At 41.3% G+C, this 20817-nt stretch overlaps 2 protein-coding genes across 4 annotated transcripts in view; one reads left to right on the forward strand and one right to left on the reverse strand.

Annotated features, from left to right (window-relative positions):
* Positions 1–1978, reverse strand: part of SPRED1 (sprouty related EVH1 domain containing 1) — a 114436-nt gene extending 112458 nt beyond the window's left edge. For 2 of the 3 annotated variants that reach the window (XM_032261206.1, XM_032261205.1), the window contains exon 1: positions 1090–1207. In XM_032261206.1, the coding sequence (XP_032117097.1) occupies positions 1090–1121 (32 nt within the window). In that variant the 5' untranslated portion in view covers positions 1122–1207. Of the gene's footprint in view, positions 1–1089 lie in introns of all 3 variants that reach the window. The other variant, XM_032261204.1, reaches the window with a different exon arrangement.
* On the forward strand, positions 1205–5741 carry LOC116538694 (basic salivary proline-rich protein 1-like). The gene is made up of 2 exons (XM_032261209.1): positions 1205–3548; positions 3738–5741. Exon 1 carries the CDS (start codon positions 1250–1252, stop codon positions 1808–1810), a length of 561 nt encoding a protein of 186 aa, XP_032117100.1. The 5' UTR covers positions 1205–1249; the 3' UTR covers positions 1811–3548; positions 3738–5741.
* The last annotated feature ends 15076 nt before the right edge of the window (positions 5742–20817 follow it).

Below are 20817 nucleotides of genomic sequence, written 5' to 3' on the forward strand. Positions count from 1 at the left end.
CTATTTTATGTTAAACAGGACTCGGCACTAGGCTTTATAAAGTTCTTTCAAAAAGGTCTGACTTCAGTAGTACACTGTATTTAAAGGAATGCATGCAAAGGACTAAGCCCTAATTCATTTAACTCTTTCCAACCCACTAAAGATAAACAAAAGTTGAACTTAATTACAAGAAAACGGATACTAATATTCTGCTTGGAATTAAATCCCTTCTCAATACAAAAGTGTTGCCAACCATTATTTCTCCACGCAGCTGTTAGGTTAAAGATAAACGTTTAAAAGACGAAGTATTTCGTTTGGAAAGCAAGGAGAAAGCCCAAATAGACAAAAACTTAAACCGGAATGCTCTAGAAGCTGATGAAATCACCAACATATTCAGCAACGTAAATTCCGTTAAATCAACGTAAACATAGCTGAAAGGTAAAAATTAGCATTCAAAATTCTTCTCCGTTCCAGAAGACACGTCCAGTATTCACAAAGGTAAACTAGCTCAACATCTCCCACACTCCAGGTGTCCTTAATCCTACTAAATTCTTAAAATGTTTCCCTAACCCTATTTTTACAAGAATCTATAGGTCGTAAGTTTAAAAGGGGGAGGGGGAGAGGGTGAAGGCTTAAACGGTATTTAAGAGTCACTGACTCATCGAATTAAGATTCAAGAGCAGTTTGCTACAGGAGGTGCTCCCACACATTAGTTTCCAAGTGAAACAAGCTATAAAGGAAGCAGGATGGATACTGAAGGTATGGTGACTGGTATGTGAGTGAAAAGGGAGGGGACACGGGTCAAATGGCAAAGGGGTAGTTTCTACTCCACTTCCATCCATCCACATTATTCCATTTCATGGACGTACAATTGCCATCCTCTGCCAACACTTAATACCCTTCCCCAAAAGAAAGCAACTAAATGGGGGAGGGTGGGGAGGGGTGCTGCCACTAAAAATGGCTAAAGAAATCAGTTATCTCCGGAACAAGATGCACCGAACTCTCTAGGGTCCCAAGCTTTCCGACACCCAAGTCTCGGGGGGCTCTGGGGGAGAGCCGAAGGCGGACTGGGGGAGGGACATTAGCAATCGAGATCAATGAGGCGCTTACTCGTTGTCAGAAGTCGCCGTCTCCTCGCTCATCTTTCCCTCACCGTGATCCGATCTGGAGATGGAGGAGCAACAGCAGGCGGGGGAGCAGCAGCAGCACCGAGGGGCAGGCGGCAGCGGCGGCCGGGGGGGCGCGGGGGCAGCGGCACAGGGGCCTCACCATGGTGGATGCCTCACCCAGAGCGGTGCCCCCCCAGCCGGGAACCCCGGCCACCCCCGCAGGGGGGTGGCGGCAGCAACCTCCGCCGTGGCGACCCCAGCCTCTTCCCCTGCCTCAGCGCCCAACAAGGGATCCGAGGAGGCCCGGTGGAAAGGGAAAAAGACAGGGGGCTGCAAAGGCTGACTGGAGAGCGGCTCCTCGGGCCACTGGGGTGGAGCGCAGCGGGGTCCGGCCAGGAAGGAGCCGGCAGGCAGAGAACCCGGGAGCAGAGGCGGCGCTTCCCTCAGGGATGCGGCGAGGAGGAAGCAGAGCTCCACTTGGTGGGGGCCGGCGGGGGGTTGCCGAGCCCAGGCTCCGGGCAGCGGCGGCGCGGTCCTGCCGGAGCCCACCCCACCATCTCCCGCCTCGCCGCCGGCGGCCCCTCAACCCCCGGCGACGCCTGGGTCGGTCCTCAGGCGCGGGCACAGCCGGGCGAGGGGCCCCGCGGCGGCGGATTCCTCCAGACACGCTCCAGCCGGGACTCCTCCTGAGGGGGGAGGAGGGGGCGGCGGGGAGCGTGTGAGGCGAGAGGCAGGCGAGCCGATCGCTCCCACCCGGCCGGAGACGAGCAGACGGGCCCGGGGTCGGGGGGCAGGATCCCGAGAGGCGGCGGGAAAGAAGAGCGGCCGCAGGTCCCTCGCCAGCCGGTGCCCACCAGCAGCTCGGCGGGCCAGCTCCTCACGCCCGAGAGAGGAGAGCCGCTAGGGGGGCGGCGGAAGCGCTCACGCCGCCCGCTCCTTCCGCCGCCGCTGCCCGAACCGGGGGCGCCCGCGAGAGAAGGAGGCGAAGTAGTCCCTCGCGACTTCTCCCGGCCGCCCGCTTCCCTCGGTGGCCAGACCGGGCACGGGGTGGGGCTGCCGAGTGGGGTGCCCGGGCCGTGAGGGTGTGTGGGTAAGACTAAAAGCCGCGGCCTCCGCGCGAATCACTGCAACTCGAAGTCGTGTGCAGCATAGCAAGTTTCAGGAAAGTAGTTCCCTCCTCCCTTCATTTCCCAAATCGTAGTCGAGCCACTTAGCGGGGAAAGGGGGGGGGGGGGGGGCGGGGGGATATCCTTCCTGGACTGTGCTTGGTGTGCGTGCGCGCCCTCCAACCTCTGGGCCCGCCGCGAAGGGGGGGGGGGGTGGGAGCTGCGAGAGGAGCTGCATGGGAGGTTGCATTGTTGTGGCGCGTTACTCCCCGTTACTCGGCTTGGAATATCCGGGTTGCTTGAAGGAAGAGGCTAGAAAGACAGTGTGCTCAGAGGGGAAATCTGGAGACTACTCTCTTCTGCCGTGTGTGTGTGTGTGTGTGTGTGTGTGTGTGTCCTTGCAGAGCAAAGAATGGAACTGGCATGAGTTCATCTTTAGTTAGTGGGGGTTAGAAGCAGGGACTGTGCAAAAAGAGCTCCTCCTGCCGTCCCCCGGGTTGCATTGCTGCAGTTCCCTAGCTGCATGCACGCGTGTGTGTGTGTGTTTTAACACCTCGCCTCCCTGCCTGGATTCTTACTGCGTAAGGGGTATGCTGTCAGGGCATTCATCTCCGAAAGCTGGAGTGATTGTTAATGGAGAACGACTTCCATTGAAGCCCAGGGTAGGCGTGTTACATGAATCTGGCGCAGCCAGAACGGAGGAAATAACTCCCGCTGCGAGTGAGGTTGCATAACTATACCGCAGGAGATGCTTCTATGGCACGAACTGCTCCGAACGGAGGCGGACCGATTGGATAGACAGCTGTCATGAATGCATTTTTAGAGGACAATGTATGCATTCATCTCAAAAGGTTTTTGCACAGAAATCTACTGGGGTTGTGGGCTGGAGCCTAAGGTCAGCCCAGCCACAGGAGTCAGAGCTCCTGGCTCTGCAAATTCTATTATCTCTTCTCTATTTAGAAAACCAGCCTTTACATGAACCGGCCTAGGTGACTGAATCCCCAGCGCTCCCAAGTTCCTGATGCATCTTCCCGGATTTAAGTCTAGCCCTGCGTGCAATGTTTTTCTCTTCCTTCTCAGGTTTGTGCGAGCTAAGAATCAAGGTTGCCGCCGGTGCCACATTGAAGAGAACAATTGTCGAGGAAGAAATGAAGTTGAGAGAACCTCGCAACAAGGCAGCACTCTTCTGCCATCCCTCTAGGAAACGCAGGATTGTTGTTCTGAGAATGAGCGTGCACAGTAGTGCACTGATAACAGTGTTTTGCATGTAGCAGGTGCTTAATAAATGTTCAACGAATGAACAAAGGCGCTAAACCAGTCAGTGTGCCCCAAAACCACCCGATTGATTTCTGAGGTCTGATTATGTAACTTGCTTCCTGCCTCATCAGCGACATTGTCCTTACTCCGAGAAAGAAAGGGGCAATGTTGATGATGAGAAACGGCGATCTAGACTAGACATGAGCTCTACACCTGCCTTTTTGAACTTATTCTTGTGAAGAACCTATACGTGAGAGTGTTGATAACTGTCCTCTTCCCCTTCCAGGACTACTGTTAACCAGTTAGACTGCTCAAGTTTCAATCAAGTCCCATCAGGTATAATCTGTGTCCTTATGCAAGTTACTAAAACTCTGGGCCTGCATAAAATGGGGATAATAGTACCTAACTCATAGAGCTGTTGCGCTGATGAACGAGATAATAATATACATAGTTACTTAGAACAGATTAAGAATTCACAGTAAGAACTCTATTAAGTCTTAGCTCTTACTATTATTTTGTCAGAGATAGTAAGAAACCCCATGGTAAAATAGTGGCAAGTGTTTTGAGGATTAAATGTAAAGCATCCAGTATTCGTGTTCATTCATTCAACAAATAACTGTCAGTTGCTAGACACATGACCTGGTCCTCAGTAAGCCACCAATAAATGAAATCATCACAATTATTATGATTAAGTAAATACAAGGAAAGTTGGTCATTTGCAAAGGCCTTTCTCTTTTGAAGATTTGCATCTGTTCGAGGTTCTAGTGTATCAAGGAAATTGCCAGTACAGTCTTTGGGAGAAGATATGAAAACCATCTTGGTCATCATGAGCCAGGCACTGTGCTGGCTACTTCCACACACATTACTTACATAAAAGGAGCAAGATATGACCAATAGCCCAAATTAATGCTTTAAAGATTGCTCTCAACTCCATAAGCAAGACATAGTCTCCAAACCATTCAGACTTTGGTGGTTCCATGCCATATCTAGGACACTTTTGTACCCATTCTCTGACCCAGTTGCTAAAGATCTTACCAACATTTTTTCTTTAATTGCTTTAGTTTGGCAGAGCTCAGAGTCTTCTATGCTGAAGCAGTCAGAAATGGTGCTACTGCTTAGAGCCAAGAGATCTTCTAGTCTGTCAATCACTGGCGGCTCTATAGAGGCCTCAACTGATCTATCTGGGTGTCTGGACCTTAGGAGGTGAAGAGGCATGGTAACCAAAGACAATGTGTGAGGCCTTATTTGGATCATGACTTGAACAAATATTTTTAAATTTGGGACAACGGGAGAAATTTGAACATTAACTGGAGATTTGATGATAACAAGGAATTCTTTTTTAAGTATTGGTTTATGGCTGTGTTTTCTTTAAGTCCTTACCATTCAGAAATATGTACCCTAAAATATTTAGAGATGAAATGTTATGCTTCAGAATAATCCACTGGGGTGAGGCATAGGAAGAATGAGTAAGGATATAGATGAAACAAGATTGATTATAGATTAATGATGAACACATTCTGTTTACTATTTTATAATTTAAAATGTTCTATAACAATTTTTTAAAAATACACTGCAAGTACTTACTTAAAGTGCAGATTCCTAGACCTCAGCTCAGAAATTGTGATTACTAGGTCTATAATGGGGCCATCCGTGCTTTTGTAAGTATGCTAGGTACTTGGCCCTTTTTAGTCCTTCATTGTCTACTCCCCATTTCCTTGCAACCATTTTTGTCATCCCGTCCCCCAGCACATCCCTGATTGAAAGCTGTGTTCCAGCAACACAGAAAAGGGTAGCCCATGGTATATCATAAGCTTAGATAGATACTGATCAAGGCCAGAGGGCTAGTTCAGTTCAGAAAGGTAGATCCAGCCAAACTTGAAATGCTATGTGAGAATCTAAATACAGATTACAGTTCTGTCTTAAGTGCCAACTCCATTCAGTTAGTACTAGTCAAGAAGAATTCCATGGCCACATTAGGGCTCAGCAAGAAAAGAAATACTTATATATGCTCAGTTGTGTTTTGTAGGTGGACCTGTGGGAAGGAAGCTAGTCACAAAACCGGTTATCACAACTATCTGTATTATTGTGCTCAGCTTTAGGAATTAGTCACAACCATTTGATGACCTGTTAGAAGTAATTAATTATCAATAGCATAATTGGGCCAAAGAGGGAGGAACAGGAGCACAATTGCCAAGTAATTGCCAGTATAGGATCTGATCCAAGTTAAGAAAGGCACAAGTGGATTCTGAGTTCCTTGTAGGTATCAGACCAGGGTTTCTTCACAAGGACAGCAAAATGTAGGCTGTCCTCACTGAGACGCTGGCAGATGACATGCCCTTCTCCAAATCAGTTTCTTTTCTTTTTTTCACATTGCTCAGGCCATAGTAATCATTTTTCTTATTAATTCAGACTTGGTCTTCTCAGATTCTTTTATTTTTCCCTTTGCTGTTTACACTTGTGTTGCTAATTATTATTATTATTATTATTGCTGATTCATTTTTTATGAGTTTATATTTGTTTTCCAAGTTAAATTTTCGTGACTGGAAGGTAGAGGCTGCCCTTCATATTTTTGGCATCCTTTTTAGCAGTGGTTTTAAGTAATAGATGCTTTTTAGGTGAAACACTATGCCAAGGCCTGGATTATGTATAAAAAGGAAGCTGTACTGACTCACACTGGAGTAGAAATCAGGAATCCTCTCTGGCTTCCCATTGGGATTTAATACTACTGCAGTTTAGCATTTCACATACACTGTGCCTTGTACTATAAGCTCTCAGCAGATATTTGTATTCTTGAGAAGCCAAAAGACAACCAGGCCAACATGTGAGTTTCTAAAAGTACATAAAATACAAGTGCACATTTCCATTTCTAAAATTACCCTTAACATTACTCCTTAGCAGATGTAATTAAAACTTTGTATTTTAAAACGAGTTAATGTATGCATAGATCAATGGAAGCTCCCTACTTTCATGGTGTACTTTGTTTAATAAATGTTTTTTGTTGTTGTTTTTTTTTTTTAGTTTAACCAGTCTCAGGGCTAATGAGCCCTGCCTCTCAGTGGAATTACTAAGTGGTAACCATGTTTCTAAATAGTTTCCTTGCCTCTGGCATGAGTCTGCTGCTCCATCACTAGGATTTCCATGTTCTTCCAAACTAATACAAAGTATAAAGGATAAGTATGCTATTTTCCTTTTATCCCTAAGGACTGCAATTGTTGGCTTGGTAGTATCCGGTGAGTGTGAAATCAGTTTACTTTTAATGCTATAACTGCCTTTTACAGGAAGTTTCCACAAGATTAGGATGAGTACAAGGGAAATGAGCAGTCTGCAATTTCCTTTATTTTCTGTATAATCTTAGCAGGGAGGATGCTTACCAGACCCTACACTGCTAAATAAAGCACTTACCATTATTCTTCCAAATGGCTTTAGAATGCTCATTCTTTAAAGGTTATATCCCACTACAACAAATATGAAGGATTGAAATACCCGTCATAAAAGAATCCAAGACCACATGCAATACAAATTTGGTACAACAAAAGATTATAGGTTGGTTCCTTGGATTTCGCTTCAAGCATGGCATTGCCTTCTCTTTTAATGACTACTAATTAACCATTGTATAGGATTACAACAGGATTACATTTAAAAAGTACATTGCCCTTCAGGAACTTACCTTCCTAACACCCTTGGCCAGTAGGTATTATTATTAACTCCAATTTACAAAGTGACTTGCAAACAAGATCAGAGAGGTCCCAGAGGTTACACAGTAGTAAAGGCATGGCTCGAGGTCAAACCCATATCATCCTCTCCTTCAAAATTCTGTGTGCATGGCTGTGTGTGTGTGTGTGTGTGTGTGTGTGTGTGTGTGTGTGTGTTATACATAATTTCTCAATGGTGGGATATTTGGTGGGATACACTTTCAAGTCATTACTACTTTTGAGAATGATTTAACAGGAGAATCCTACTTTTAGATAAAGAATTGAATTCCTTGGCTGTTATCAGCTGCCTTTTGTGGGCCTCAGGTACATAAGCTGCCTTATACCACCAATTTTTAGAGCAGGGTCTGGGGACATCTGGAGTCTGTTTTGTAAATTGGTTGCTAAATCTAGAGCCTTGGTAGGAAGACTACTTCAATCTGGAAGTGAATTGCATCTGGTTGTCTTTGGGTGATGCTAGCAGATATTGATGATCATGGTAACCACTAGCTGTATGTGGCTGTTTATTCCTTAGGTATACTAGCCATGTTTCAAATGCTCAGTAGCCACAAGTGGTTAGTGGCTATCATATTGGACATCCAAATATAGAACATTTCTGTCATCACAGGGTGTTTTCTTGGACATGTTAATGGCCAAATGTGTTGCTGTAAATAACAAAAGTAGTTATCTCATTATTAAAGTAGACTTGTAACAATGATTATGCTCTCAAATATATTATTGGTGTGAACTGGAGCACTGTGGATTCTCTCTCCATTGCCATTCATTAACTAAGGGTAAAAGGGAAGATAATTTTGTAACTATCTTTGATATTTGATGCATAAGTCTCTGATAAACCCACAGAAGATATGTATACTGGGAAGCACAAATTCATTGACTGATTTATTTTATAAAAAATGGTTTTAGTTTGTTTTGTTGGTGGTGGTTTTTGCTTGCTCTGTTGTCCAGGCTGGAGTGCAGTGGTACCATCTCAGCTCATTGCAACCTCCACTTCCCAGACTCAAGCGATCCCACCTCAGCTCCAAGTAGCTGGTACTACAGGTACACATCACCATGCCCAGCTAATTTTTGTATTTTTCGTAGAGAGAGTGTTTTGTCATATTACCTAGGTTGGTCTCAAACTCCTGAGCTCAAGCAATCCACCTGTATCGGCCTCCCAAGGTGCTGGGATTACAGGTGTGAGCCATCATACCCAGCGTATAAAAATGTTTTGTTTTGTTTTGTTTTTTGAGATGGAGTTTCGCTCTTGTTACCCAGGCTGGAGTGCAATGGCTCCTCGCAACCTCCGCCTCCTGGGTTCAAGCAATTCTCCTGCCTCAGCCTCCCGAGTAGCTGGGAATACAGGCGTGCACCACCATGCCCAGCTAATTTTTGTATTTTTAGTAGGGACGGGGTTGACCAGGATGGTCTCAATCTCTTGACCTCGTGATCCACCCACCTCGGCCTCCCAAAATGCTGGCATTATAGGCGTGAACCACCGCACCCGGCTAAAAATGTTTTAAGTGTTCATGTTTAATATTGCAAAACCTTGCCACTCAAAGCTGCAAAGCTTTACCTAGAAGCTTTTCAGAAATGCAGGTTTTTGGGCTCTACCCCAGCCTTTGTGATTTAGAATCTGCATTTTAACAATATCCCCATATGATTCTTCTGTGCATTAAAGTTTAAGAAGCCCCATTGTAAGTAATTCCTTTATCTTTAATAGCATCCCTTCCTAACCTTGTTCTTCAAGGCTGTCCAGTCTTCAAGTACCCAAAAGTCAGATAACCCCGTCACCATTTCTAGCCCTTTTTCTGTGCTCCCCACCCCGAAACAAGAATTTTATTCCTGTTTTCCTTTAGCCTCTTTTTCCTGGCCTGTGACTTGGACCACTCAGCACCTTTTCTCTGCTCATCTCTGGATTAAGCCCACTGCTCACACTTAGATCCCTGCAGTCCTGGCAGGGGACTGTGGCCTAAACAGCTGCTCCCTGCTTTCCCTCTTTTCTCTAAAATCTCCCCGCTTTTCTAAAAGAAAATAGTCACCACCACCACCACCACCGCCCCCCCACCCCACCCCTGCCGCAATTCTCTAGCTCACCTGAAGGTTTCCTTCTCTTCCCACTGCAACATCACACTTTGTAATCAGACTTTTTCACGCTTTATTAGGCATGTGTAAAGCCTGGTGCATCCACATGAATTACGCAGGAGACCTTAAAACTTTGCATTTTGTTGTAGCTTCCATGTACTCCACTGTAATTTCAGAAAGCAAAGCAAAACAAAACAAAACTTAAGATCCTGTATTTTCATGCAACATTGGCCCCTCCAGCCCTCTGTGTAGGCAGTCTGTGTGTGCAGTTTAATAATTATAATTCAAAGTCAAAATATAGGTAGAGATGGGAGGAGAGCTATAAACAAAATGTCAGAATTCAAGAGAAAAATAGCAGTTATTTTTATATATTATATTTTTATATGTTTGCATAACATTTTATATTATTTTAATATTTCCATTTGGTTTTCCATGTCTCCCTAGCTATATTGTAACATTTTGGAGAACAGTAAAAATGCTGTTGGCAATCATTTATAGAGGAGATAAAGCAGGACAGTGCTCATGGGGCTAGAAAGAAGATGACTGTAGACATGGAGGTGGTAGAATCCACGGGACTACTTTAGGTACAGGGAAGAGGCCTGCTTTCCAGAAACTTCCAGTCTGGCTAGGGAGACATAGAACCAGAAGGAAACATTTAGATATTATAAACTGCAATATGACTAAATGCCACAAAAAGTAATTAACTTGTTTTTCTTTAATGACACTAATCTGATTAGCATTCTTAAATGTGTCTGTTTTGAAGTTCTATGATATTATCTTTAGTACTTTTGTATAAAGAAATAAAGAATACACACCCGAAGGAAAATTTCTGTGTTTAAAAATGCTGAAAACTTCAGTTCAGTGACATCTGGCCAGTTGTTACATCACCAGATGTAATGAGAATCACATGGTCCCTGGCCATCCCTGTCCTTAAGTGATCACATATATCTCCTGATATTTTCCATAAAGCTTTTTGGAATTGATATGGGAAAATAAAATTGCTTTCTGTGATCTTAAATTAGTTGATCCAGAATATGTCTTAGAAATGTAATTATCCTTTATATATTCGATGATACTGTCCGTAACTATGTATTTGTTTAATGTCTGTATTTAGCTAACCATAGTGTCCGAATTTTATAAAGTCTCAAATTTCATATTATCAAATTATTTTGTGTGATAATTTGTAAAGTGAGATGTCAGATAGACACTTATTATATGTTATTTTATTATGGCAATAGTAATTTATTATTCTAATAGGACAACTTTTAGTTTATATTTTGAATTTGTCTCTGGAGCCCCTATCCATTGAAATGTATAAATGCCATAGAAATTTTGACATGCTTTCATCAAAATTCATAAACTGTACTAAGGATAATTCGAGTTTATTTTTACTTTTCACATATCTAAAATATCAAATTTCCTTGAAAATCACTTGAAGTGTAACTCATTTAATTCTAAACCATTATTATTGCCTGGTTTTGCTCTTTTTAAACTTTTCCTTATCATTTTCACTTATGATATTTATCCTATTTTACAGAGCCAACAGTACTCAATAAACGATAGAGAAAACCTTCAGAAAACCATCAGAGCCATCTAGAATTCATTAGAGAGTGGTGTTTAGGCCCAACTTTCAAAGGGTCTATCTTTGATAGACTCGCAGAAGATATCTATATCAGAAACACTAATTTATTGACTTATTTTATTTGCCAGGCTCTTATTATAGATGAAATGAGCACAGTTCTTGACCTCAAGAAGTTTATAGTCTAGTAAAGGTGTAAGTTGGTAATTGTCGTTACCATGGTAAGTGCTATAAGAGTTATGAATAAAATGCTATGGGAGAAACTGATTTTGCTTCACATAAAATAGAGGATTAACAGCAGATGAGTTACCATAAAGCATTATAGTGAAACATAAACAAGAACAATGAAGTGAAAAACAGTCCTTGAAATTGACTTAACAATGCATTCAAGGAGAATGTGAACAGAAAGAATATGCTAATTGTTATTTATTTGTATAACTTCAACTTTCAAAGGGACAATTGGAGGTAAGAGAGACTTGATACCTGTTTGGTTATATTTTTTTGGTACACTTTTATATGATAAAGCCAGAACTTGGCTGAAGAGGAAACCCCATCAGAATTAAGCTGTCACAGCCACTGCCCAATTTTTAACCTATTTAATTATGTTATCCTTTTCAGCAGCACCTATTCCATTTTCCCTTGAAAAATATCTGTGTGAAACCACACAGTGGCCCAACGGATTTTGTTTTGTTTTGTTTTGTTTCAGACAGAGTCTACTCTGTCACCGGGTCTGAAATGCAGTGGCAAGATCTGTGCTCACTGCAACCTCTGCCTCCCATGTTCAAGTGATTCTCCTGCCTCGGCCTCCCAAGTAGCTGGGACTACAGGTGACTGCTGCCACACCTGGCTAATTTTTTGTATGTTTAGTAGAGACAGGGTTTTGTCATGTTATCCAGGATGGTATTGATCTCCTGACCTTGTGATTGGCCCTTAGCTGACTTGTTTGTTTTCAATCATACTTTCTGGCAGTTATTTATTATATGAGCCCTTTGAGGCTTATTTCAGCAATCTCCTAATTTAGTATCTAAATACTCTGAGGAAATAATATTTTACATAAGTCACTTTGTTTAGGTTCCCAACTCAAGAATTGACAGTGATTTTCTTTGCATTAGTTCTAAATTCCTTGCCGTCCATGATGCCTCACACCTGTAATCAGCACTTTGGGAGGCCCAGGTGGGCGATCACCTGAGGGCAGGAATTTGAAACCAGACTGGCCAAGAAAGTGAAACCCCATCTCTACTAAGAATACAAAAATTAGCCAGGCGTGGTGGTAGGCACCTGTAATCCCAGGTACTGGGGAGGCTGAGGAAGGAGAATCACTTGAATCCAGGAGGCAGAGGTTGCCCTGAGCCAAGATTGCACTGCTGCACTCCAGCCTGAGCAACAAGAGCAAGACTGCATCTCAAAAAAAAAAAAAAGAAAAATTCTAAATGTCCAAGACCACCTGTCCTGAATCTCGTTTTATCCATTTCAATATCCAACATTTCTGTTTATCTGTTTTTGTCTATAAATGGACATCAATCATTTGTTTTACATTTTGTTACTTCTATTAAAAACAATTCTTCAGCAGGTGCAGCAGCTCATGCCTGTAATCCCAGCCCTTTAGGAGCCCGAGGTGGGTGGATCACTTAAGGTCAGGAGTTTGAGACCAACCTGGCCAACATGGTGAAACCCCATGTCTACTAAAAATACAAAAATTAGCCAGGCGTGGTGGTGGCCACCTGAAATCCCAACTACTTGAGAGGCTGAGGCAGGAGAATTGCTTCAACCCACCCAGGAGGCGGAGGTTGCAGTGAGCTGGGATCATGCCTGGGTAACAGAGCAAGACTCTGTCTCAAACAACAATTCTTCAGTGATTATTCTTGTACACTTGTCTTTGGGCTTAAAGGCAAAGATTTGTCTCAGAAAGATTTATATAGGTGAAATTGCTACATCAAAGAGAATAAATATTTTAAATAATGAAAGATAATGCCAAACTGTCCTCCAAAAAACATTGTTCCTTTCCTTAACCAATATTTTTTAACCAGTAGTATAGTGTAAGAATACGTTTTTCTCTATAAGTTCACCCAAAGTGGATATTAACAATCTCTTAAATTTTCCCAGTGTGGTGCCCTACCAAAATGATATCTTACCATTGTTTTATTTTGTGTTTCCCTAATCACTAGGTTTAATTATTCATGTTTCTTCTTCAGTGAGTTCTCTAATATAACTGTTTCTTAATTTCCTTTTGCTTCAATTTCCTTAGCTATACCCTTAGCTGTTGTTGTGAAGTAAGTGTAATGAGAATCACATGGTTAGCCTTTGTGTCCTCACTTGAATCTCATCTTGAACTATAATCCCCACCTGTGGAGGGATACGCCAGTTGGTCGGTGATTGGATCATGGGGTGGTTTCCTCATGCTGTTCTCGTGATAGTGAGTGCTCACAAGATCTGATGGGTTTATAAGTCAGTTTTCCCAGCTCTTGCTTGCCCTTCTGCTTCCTGCTACCTTGTGAAGAAGGTGTCTTGCTTGCCCTTTTCCTTATTCCGTGGTTATACGTTTCCGGAGGCCTCCCAAGCCATGCTGAACTGTGAGTCCATTAAACCTCTTTCCTTTATAAATTACCCAGTCTCAGGCAGTTACTTATAGCTGTGTAAAAATTGACTAATATAGAGAATATTCATTTTTTTAAATACTATGAGTAGTAGCTCACTGTCTTTTCTAAGATAAACAATAGGTGAAAACAGTATTGTTTAGAAAGGCTTTTAAAAATTTTATTTTTTGTATTTAATATTCTGTTATTTTAAAGTTTGCTTTCCCTCCAGCCACAGAGAAATATTGTATACATTGTATTCAGACTAGCAATAACAATACACATACTTCAGGGAGAAATTCAATGGAATTACGTCTGTTCTATTTCTATAAAATGTACATTTGTTCATAGTGTTTCCTCAGCACTTTCCCCAGCACAAAGGCGTTAAATGAGCCTTATTCCTGAAAGTGTTATTAAACAGATGCCTAACTTTCTCCTCTCCCTAACCAGTAATATGGAATAATTCTCTCAATAAATACAAACAGGCAAATGTTGCTAGACTCTTTTATATGAAAGTGTGTGGTTGTGTTCTTCCCTGCAGGGTAGGGGATGTGAAGGTAATAATAATGGTTAACATCTATTGGGTACATCTATTGTGCCTGCCACAGGTTCCTTTCCACGTGCTTTACATATATTAATACTAAGCTCACCAAGAGATAGGTAATATTAACATCATCCACATTTTAGTGGTAAGGAAATGAAAACATATGGAGGTTAAATTACAGGCTTGAGTAGGTTTCACAGCAAGAAAGCGGTAGAGCTCTGATCCAAACTCAGTCCACCTCATTCCAGAACCCCACTTAAAACCATGATGCTGGGCTTTCATGACCAGTGCTAGACTAAAATAGTAACAGAGGGGAAAGGAACTAGAAGAATCATACGCACAAGGATGCACAAGGGGAGAAAATAAGTGGGGAATAAGAGAAGAAAAAGAGATAGAAAAATAGAGATGTAGGTAAAAGGAAGACAATAAAAAAGGAATGGGGAAAATTACCCTCCAATCCTTTTGATGCCACTAACACAATGACCAACTAAAGTGAGCTTGCTCATATCAGCACTAATGAATTGTACTGCCTTTTGGATTTGGTCTTATCCTCCCTAGTCTTTGGCCTAGCCACCCCCTTCACTCCACCTGTAAACATACTTCTTCTAATATGGGAATATTGTCCGAGCGTCTCCCCCTGCTGTACTTCTAAGACTGACAAAAATTGTAAAAGATGAACTCTTAGCAAAATGGAATCAACTCTATACTCTTTGATTTGTGCTTTTAGGTTTAATACAAGCCAGTGGCATATTTATAAAGGGTGCCCTTAAAAAATTATAGCAGAGATAAGATAGACAAAAAATGATAGCAGAAATGTTATAGAATTCAGATTTAGATTTCAAGTTCTCCTTAATTTTTTAAACTGACCTCATCTTGAGCACAGTAAAGAAGATAATGAGGATCACTCCCTGACAGTGATTCTCAACTGAGTGCAATTTTGATGATGAAACATTTGGTGATGTCTGAAACATTTTCAGTTGTCACCACTGGCAAGGTTGGAGGGAATGCCGCTGGCATTTAGAGCATAGAGGCCAGGGTTACTACTAAAGACAGCCCCTCACAACAGCAAATTGTCTGATTGGTGTGTTGGCAGTGCTAAGGATGAGAATCCCTGTTCCGGGAGCCAATGCTACCCAGGCTCAAGTGAAAGCTGCTCTCTGGTGGCATGGGAATTTGTTTACTAATAGAGATACAAGGACAGGTGATCAAGTTCTTTCCAATCAAGTTCTTAACAAGGGGCAGTGGCTCATGCCTGTAATCACAACGCTTTGGGAGGCCAAGGCAGGTGGATCTCCTGAGGTCAGAAGTTTGAGACCAACCTAGCCAACATGGCGAAACCCGGTCTCTACTAAAAACCACAAACATTAGCTGGATGTGGTGAGTCTTGCCTGTAGTCCCTGCTGCTTGGAAGGCTGAAGCAGGAGAACTGCTTGAACCCAGGAGGCAGAGGTTGCAGTGAGTGGAGACTGTAACACTATACCCCATCCTAGATGAGAGAGGAAGACTCTTTAAAAAAAAAATTTTTTTTTCTTCCAATTCCTTCCTGTCTGGCCTAAGGCCAGGCTATTCATTTGGGGGGGGAAAAAAAAAAAAGGTTGTCTAAAGATCCAAGGCAATACATTTGCTTGTAATTTGTCAGTTTTCTACCACTTGTGTCATGGAATATTTTGCCAAAGTATTTGTGAATGATATTATTTGGGTATCTCTTTATAAAGCTATGGATTAAAATGAAACTGAGCAGGTGTTGTTGGGATAATAATAGAATTTAAAAAAGGGAAAACCTTTAGTGAAACTGTCTAAGGAATAATTATTACCCAATAATTGGACTCAGAGACTTGGATGAATATTCCTTATCTCAAAAAGGCTTACTTTACAGATATGAATGTTGTCACTTATGTGTCTAATAATAATAACGTGACATATTTAGAGATCGTAAGAGTATCAAAGTGTTTAATAATCGTATCTGAAATTGATACACAATTTAAAAGTACCACATATTCTGCTCAATCCTGTGTATGAGATTTTATTTAAGGATCATATACCCATTTAGCAGATATGGAAACTTAATGCTCAGGTTATTTGCCTAAGCATACACAGGCTAGTATGAGGCAGACTAGGATTTTAATTCATGTTTTCTGACTCAAACCAAATCTGGCATTACTTACATAATATGATTCTGTCAATCTCATCCTTGTTACCAACATCATTCAAAGAATGGACTATATTGGTAATTTACAAAATAAACCCCTTAATAAAATCATGATTAAATTGTGTAAACATAATGCTATATTCAACAATATGTTCATTATAAAACACTCCAAAATAAAATTTCGAAAATGAAAGCAATAAAGAACAAGTAAAAATAAAATTTCCAATATAATATTTCTATTCCTTAAAATCACTTTGTGTACATCCTGGGATTTTTTTCACCACTTTCAGAGACCACTTGAGTACTGGAGTCAGTTCTTCTTCACTGTATACATCACACTAGGAGATCAAGCCTATCTGTGCTTCTTCAGAAACCCCTTTAGAAATGGCTTCTTGTCAGATCGGTATTACATGTCAATTCCAGTTCAGATCCACATTTAAAACTAAATGGCACAATAGTCATAGAAGAATATGGCTCCTGTCCATGAGAATAGTGCAATATGGTAGGAGGGGGGCTTCTGCCCCTTCGTCATCCATCAGGATAGAAATGTAGTGTGACAAGGCAGACCCACAGCACAAGACTGAAAGCTTTCTAGCATTTCATTACAAAAGCTTTTACCTCAGAGTCCCAGGAAAATACGCTTCTAATTCCTGTCCTGTACTTCCTCCACAGTAATCGTTCAAAATATATACTGAGGTCTCCACTGAAAATTTAAAACTACTACAGAGTGAGGAAATCTTGGGGACATGAATTAGGTGCAGAAAGGCAAATTATAAATATGCCAGTTAATTATTTAATTTGGCTTAACATGTACTAAAACTTCTATAATTTCCTCTTGTTTCACTTCTTACCAACACCCTTGCTTGAAGCTTTTGTACAGATGGAAACCTCAACACTAATATGAGGTCAATGATGGACTTACTTTAAGCTTAAATATGTAAAAGGGTGACCTAAAAAGTTGGTAGTGAAGATAAATAATACTTTAGTGCAATGTTTTATAAAATAAAACTAATACGTAAAAATTCATGATAACAACATAGAAAATTTTTAAATAATGACAGGGGATTCTATCTGCTTCTTAGTTTTTCCAGGATTGTGGAAATAATATCCATTCTATCCAGAAACTCCATGACTTACCTTCACATTTAGGTAAGATGATACTTTATTTTGATGTAAAAATATGCCTTCGATCCTAACTCTAGGAAATCTCTCTTCAGCAGAACGTTTTCTGTTTTAAAGTCTGTTTGAGTTAAATTGCTTTCCGTCAAAGTATAGTGTTTCTATCTGGTGATGTCTTTAGCCTTTACGATCCTTAAAACCTTCAACTGTTAGAAACAAGAGATATTAGAATATGTTGCATATAACTGTTTTCATTTCAACTAATAGATAAATTATTGGCTAAGTGTCTAATGTAATTTTTTCAGTGGGAAATTTACTGTAATGATTCTGAGTCCTCTCATTATATAAAGGACAAGGATACATTGAGCATCACTTTCGACCGGGATCATGGATTTAAAAGTTGTTTCGCTCTTTCTGTTCTATTTTTTGTGTCTGCTTCTTTCTTCTCCCTCATTGTCTATTGTTCATTTTTACCACACAGATCAAACTGGGGGACAGTGGCCACCAACCAATTGCAGGTTTGCATATCCTCAGGTTGAGCTATCAGAAAGAAGCTGATATTACTTTTTAGCTGATATTATTCCAGTTCTGAAATTCCTTGGAAAAGATTCACATTGGCCCAGCTTGGGATTGTTATGCCTTGGTCAATCAACCTTGACCATGACCATGGCCTTGACCAACCTGGGCAGGGTCAGATTTTACCATTTGGGTGGTTTGTAGCATGTTCCCATTGTAACCACATAGATAAAGAAGTTGGATGCTAGGCAGGGTGGCTTACACCTGTAATCCCAGCACTTTGGGAGGCCTAAGTGGGTGGATCACCTGAGGTTGGGAGTTTGAGACCAGCCTGACCAACATGGAGAAACCCCATCTCTACTAAAAATACAAAATTAGCTGGACATGGTGGTGCATGCCTGTAATCCCAGCTACTCAGGAGGCTGAGGCAGGAGAATCACTTGATCCTGGGAGGCAGAGGTTGCAGTGAGCTGGGATTGCGCCACCCAGCCTGGGCAACAAGAGCAAAACTCTCAAAGAAAAAAAAAGTTGGAGGGGGCAGTTTCCTCACTGAGCTGTAACTTGGCAGGAAAAAGCATCTGTGTCTACCTCAGAAATAATGTAGTCCAAGCCCTTCATATCATAAATGGTGAAACTCAGAAAGGTGAGTTGACCATGACTGAGAAAGCCAGAGCTGAATCCCAGGTCTCCTGAGTGCCAGATGTTGACTGAGCATTCACTACCTGCCAGACCTGCTTTCAGATGTTCCAGTTAGCTGCAATAGTAAACAACACTATACTGGTTCTCAAATCACACAAATTATTTTCTGGTCTGTCTTCTAAACAGCTTCCTTTTTCTCACTGTCCCTAATCTTCCTTATTGAAAACTTCAGATAATATCCCCGGCTTTCTGCCCCTTCATTGCTTTCCCATCTGCCAATTGACTCTAACATTATCTTTTCTCACATCTACACGAAGAGTGCTTTCTCTGATAGACACATAGTCATGAGGCACACATTTAACATACGCAAGGCTTTTGAAAGGATAAAGATATTTTCACTATACGGGAGGCACACTGTAAGTGGAGAGGAAAATATACACTTTTATTTTAAAATTATACCCCATTTACTACTTTGCCTTAAGGGAAAACATTTATATGTAAAGGTTGCAAATTCTTTGGGAGCTGTTTGGGAAAGCCAAGAGGAGAATAAAATAAAAGGATGGACTCTAAATTGAGTCATGGTTTATAGTGAGACATCACACTTGTCATTTGCTGGCTAAGACACCTTCGGAAGTTCACTTCTCTGTCCTTTGGTTTTTTAATTATAAGAGTGTTGGGGGAGGGGTTAAATCTTCATTGAAATTATTTATAGTCCCTACTCTTACTATGTTGTTAGAAAGATTTGAGAAGCCAATTAAATGTAAAATCCATTTTCAAAATTCTACACTTCCATGATAGCAAGTGGTTTCACTCTGCTTTATTTAGAGGAAAATAGCCCTGCATTTTACTATATTTATATAGATCCTGGATCATGTAGTGATGTTCACTAAATCAACCTTGTTTTTGAAAACAAAGTGGTTTTGTTTTCTAATGCTACCATTATAACAGGTTGCTACTGTCAAACTAAAAATATCTGTGTAGGTAGCCAAAAAGCATCTCACACTGGTCTTACATACAAAAATCCCATCCCTTCAAGTGATTTCTTCTGTCCCTGACCACAATAGGAGGCTGAGACCTGGTATGAAAATGTAACACAGCATTATTCATAATTTCCCACACATTTCCTTCCTTGTAAATCCAAGAAAAGAGAGGGATGGAAGAAAAAACATTTCTTTTTTTTGCTTACCAGATCACTCTAGTATGCTTATGTGATTAAATTTTTCTTAGGATAGCTTTAATTTCTTTATGACCTGGGCACATAGGTCAGTGTATATATTTTTGTCTGATGTCAGAACATTTTTATATTGAATTCTATAAAAAATGATCTTGGACCAAGAATTTCCACGTTACTCTGTGTTCCCTTGACTACCGGAGATAGCTGCGTCTTGGTGGGCCCTAGAAGGGACAACATATGAAATGTGCCAGTTCCCAGAAACAGAACACAGTCCCTGTGGCTGGATTTTTGGATAGGCCTTCCTGGAAGCAACCACTCAGGAGTGCTACTTTTAGCAACAATAGCTGCTAAGATATGATGTGCCAGCCAGGACATTGTGCTAGATCTTTTCTAAGTCTCTTGAACGAGCCGCTGTTTGAGAGTGCTTACTGAACTGATAGCTGAATGCTAGTCTTCGTGTAATCCAGCCATCAATGTTTTTCCCATTGTACTAGTGTGGAGCATACCTCAGAAGTGGCCACAGAACAAACCTTCTGGAGTGGCACCTGTGCAAAGGGGATCAAAAACCTTTAAAAAACACAAAATTTATCTCAGTAATTCCATCTCTTGAGAATCTGTGCTAAGGAAATATGTAGCATATTGGCTGGCACATAGGAAATAGGCACAAAAGAGTAAGCTGTTATTATAAAGATGGGCATCACAGAGTAATTTGTAACGGTGACAAACGCCAATCAAACTGAAATATCTGGGCTGGTGCAGTGGCTCACGCCTGTAATCCCAGCACTTTGGAAGGCCGAGGTGGGTGAATCACCTGAAGTCAGGAGTTTGAAACATCCTGGCCAACATGGTGAAACCCCCTCTCTATTAATATTACAGACGTTTGCCGGGTGTGGTGATGGGTGCCTGTAATGCCAGCTACTCCAGAGGCTGACTCAGGAGACTCTCTTGAACCCGGGAGGTAGAGGTTGCAGTGAGCCGGGATCATGCCATTGCACTCAGTCTGAGCGACAAGAGTGAAACTCCATCTCAAATAAATAAATAAATAAACCTAAATATCCAAGTTTTGGTATGCAACAGAATTTTTCCAGCAATTTATTAAAAATAAAATTGCCCAGGCCTCATCCAAAATATTCTAAGTATAACTGATAAATTCTAGAGGTAAGTAGAAGTTTGGCTTCATGTGAACTCAACATATAGTATAGCAGGACTATTAATTATGCTGAAAATGTTAAGTCAAAGACTTACTGACTTTTCCTAACTAGCCTATCTCCCAACCAATCAGTCTATTTTAAAAGGACTTAT

Source organism: Sapajus apella, unplaced genomic scaffold (genome assembly GCF_009761245.1).
Source record: "Sapajus apella isolate SASKATOON/1434 unplaced genomic scaffold, GSC_monkey_1.0 scaffold122, whole genome shotgun sequence".
NCBI lineage: Eukaryota > Metazoa > Chordata > Mammalia > Primates > Cebidae > Sapajus > Sapajus apella.

Bases quoted from the DNA above. Each gene is read 5' to 3' on its own strand.
- LOC116538694 (XM_032261209.1), top strand. From the start codon at position 1,250: ATGGTGGATGCCTCACCCAGAGCGGTGCCCCCCCAGCCGGGAACCCCG.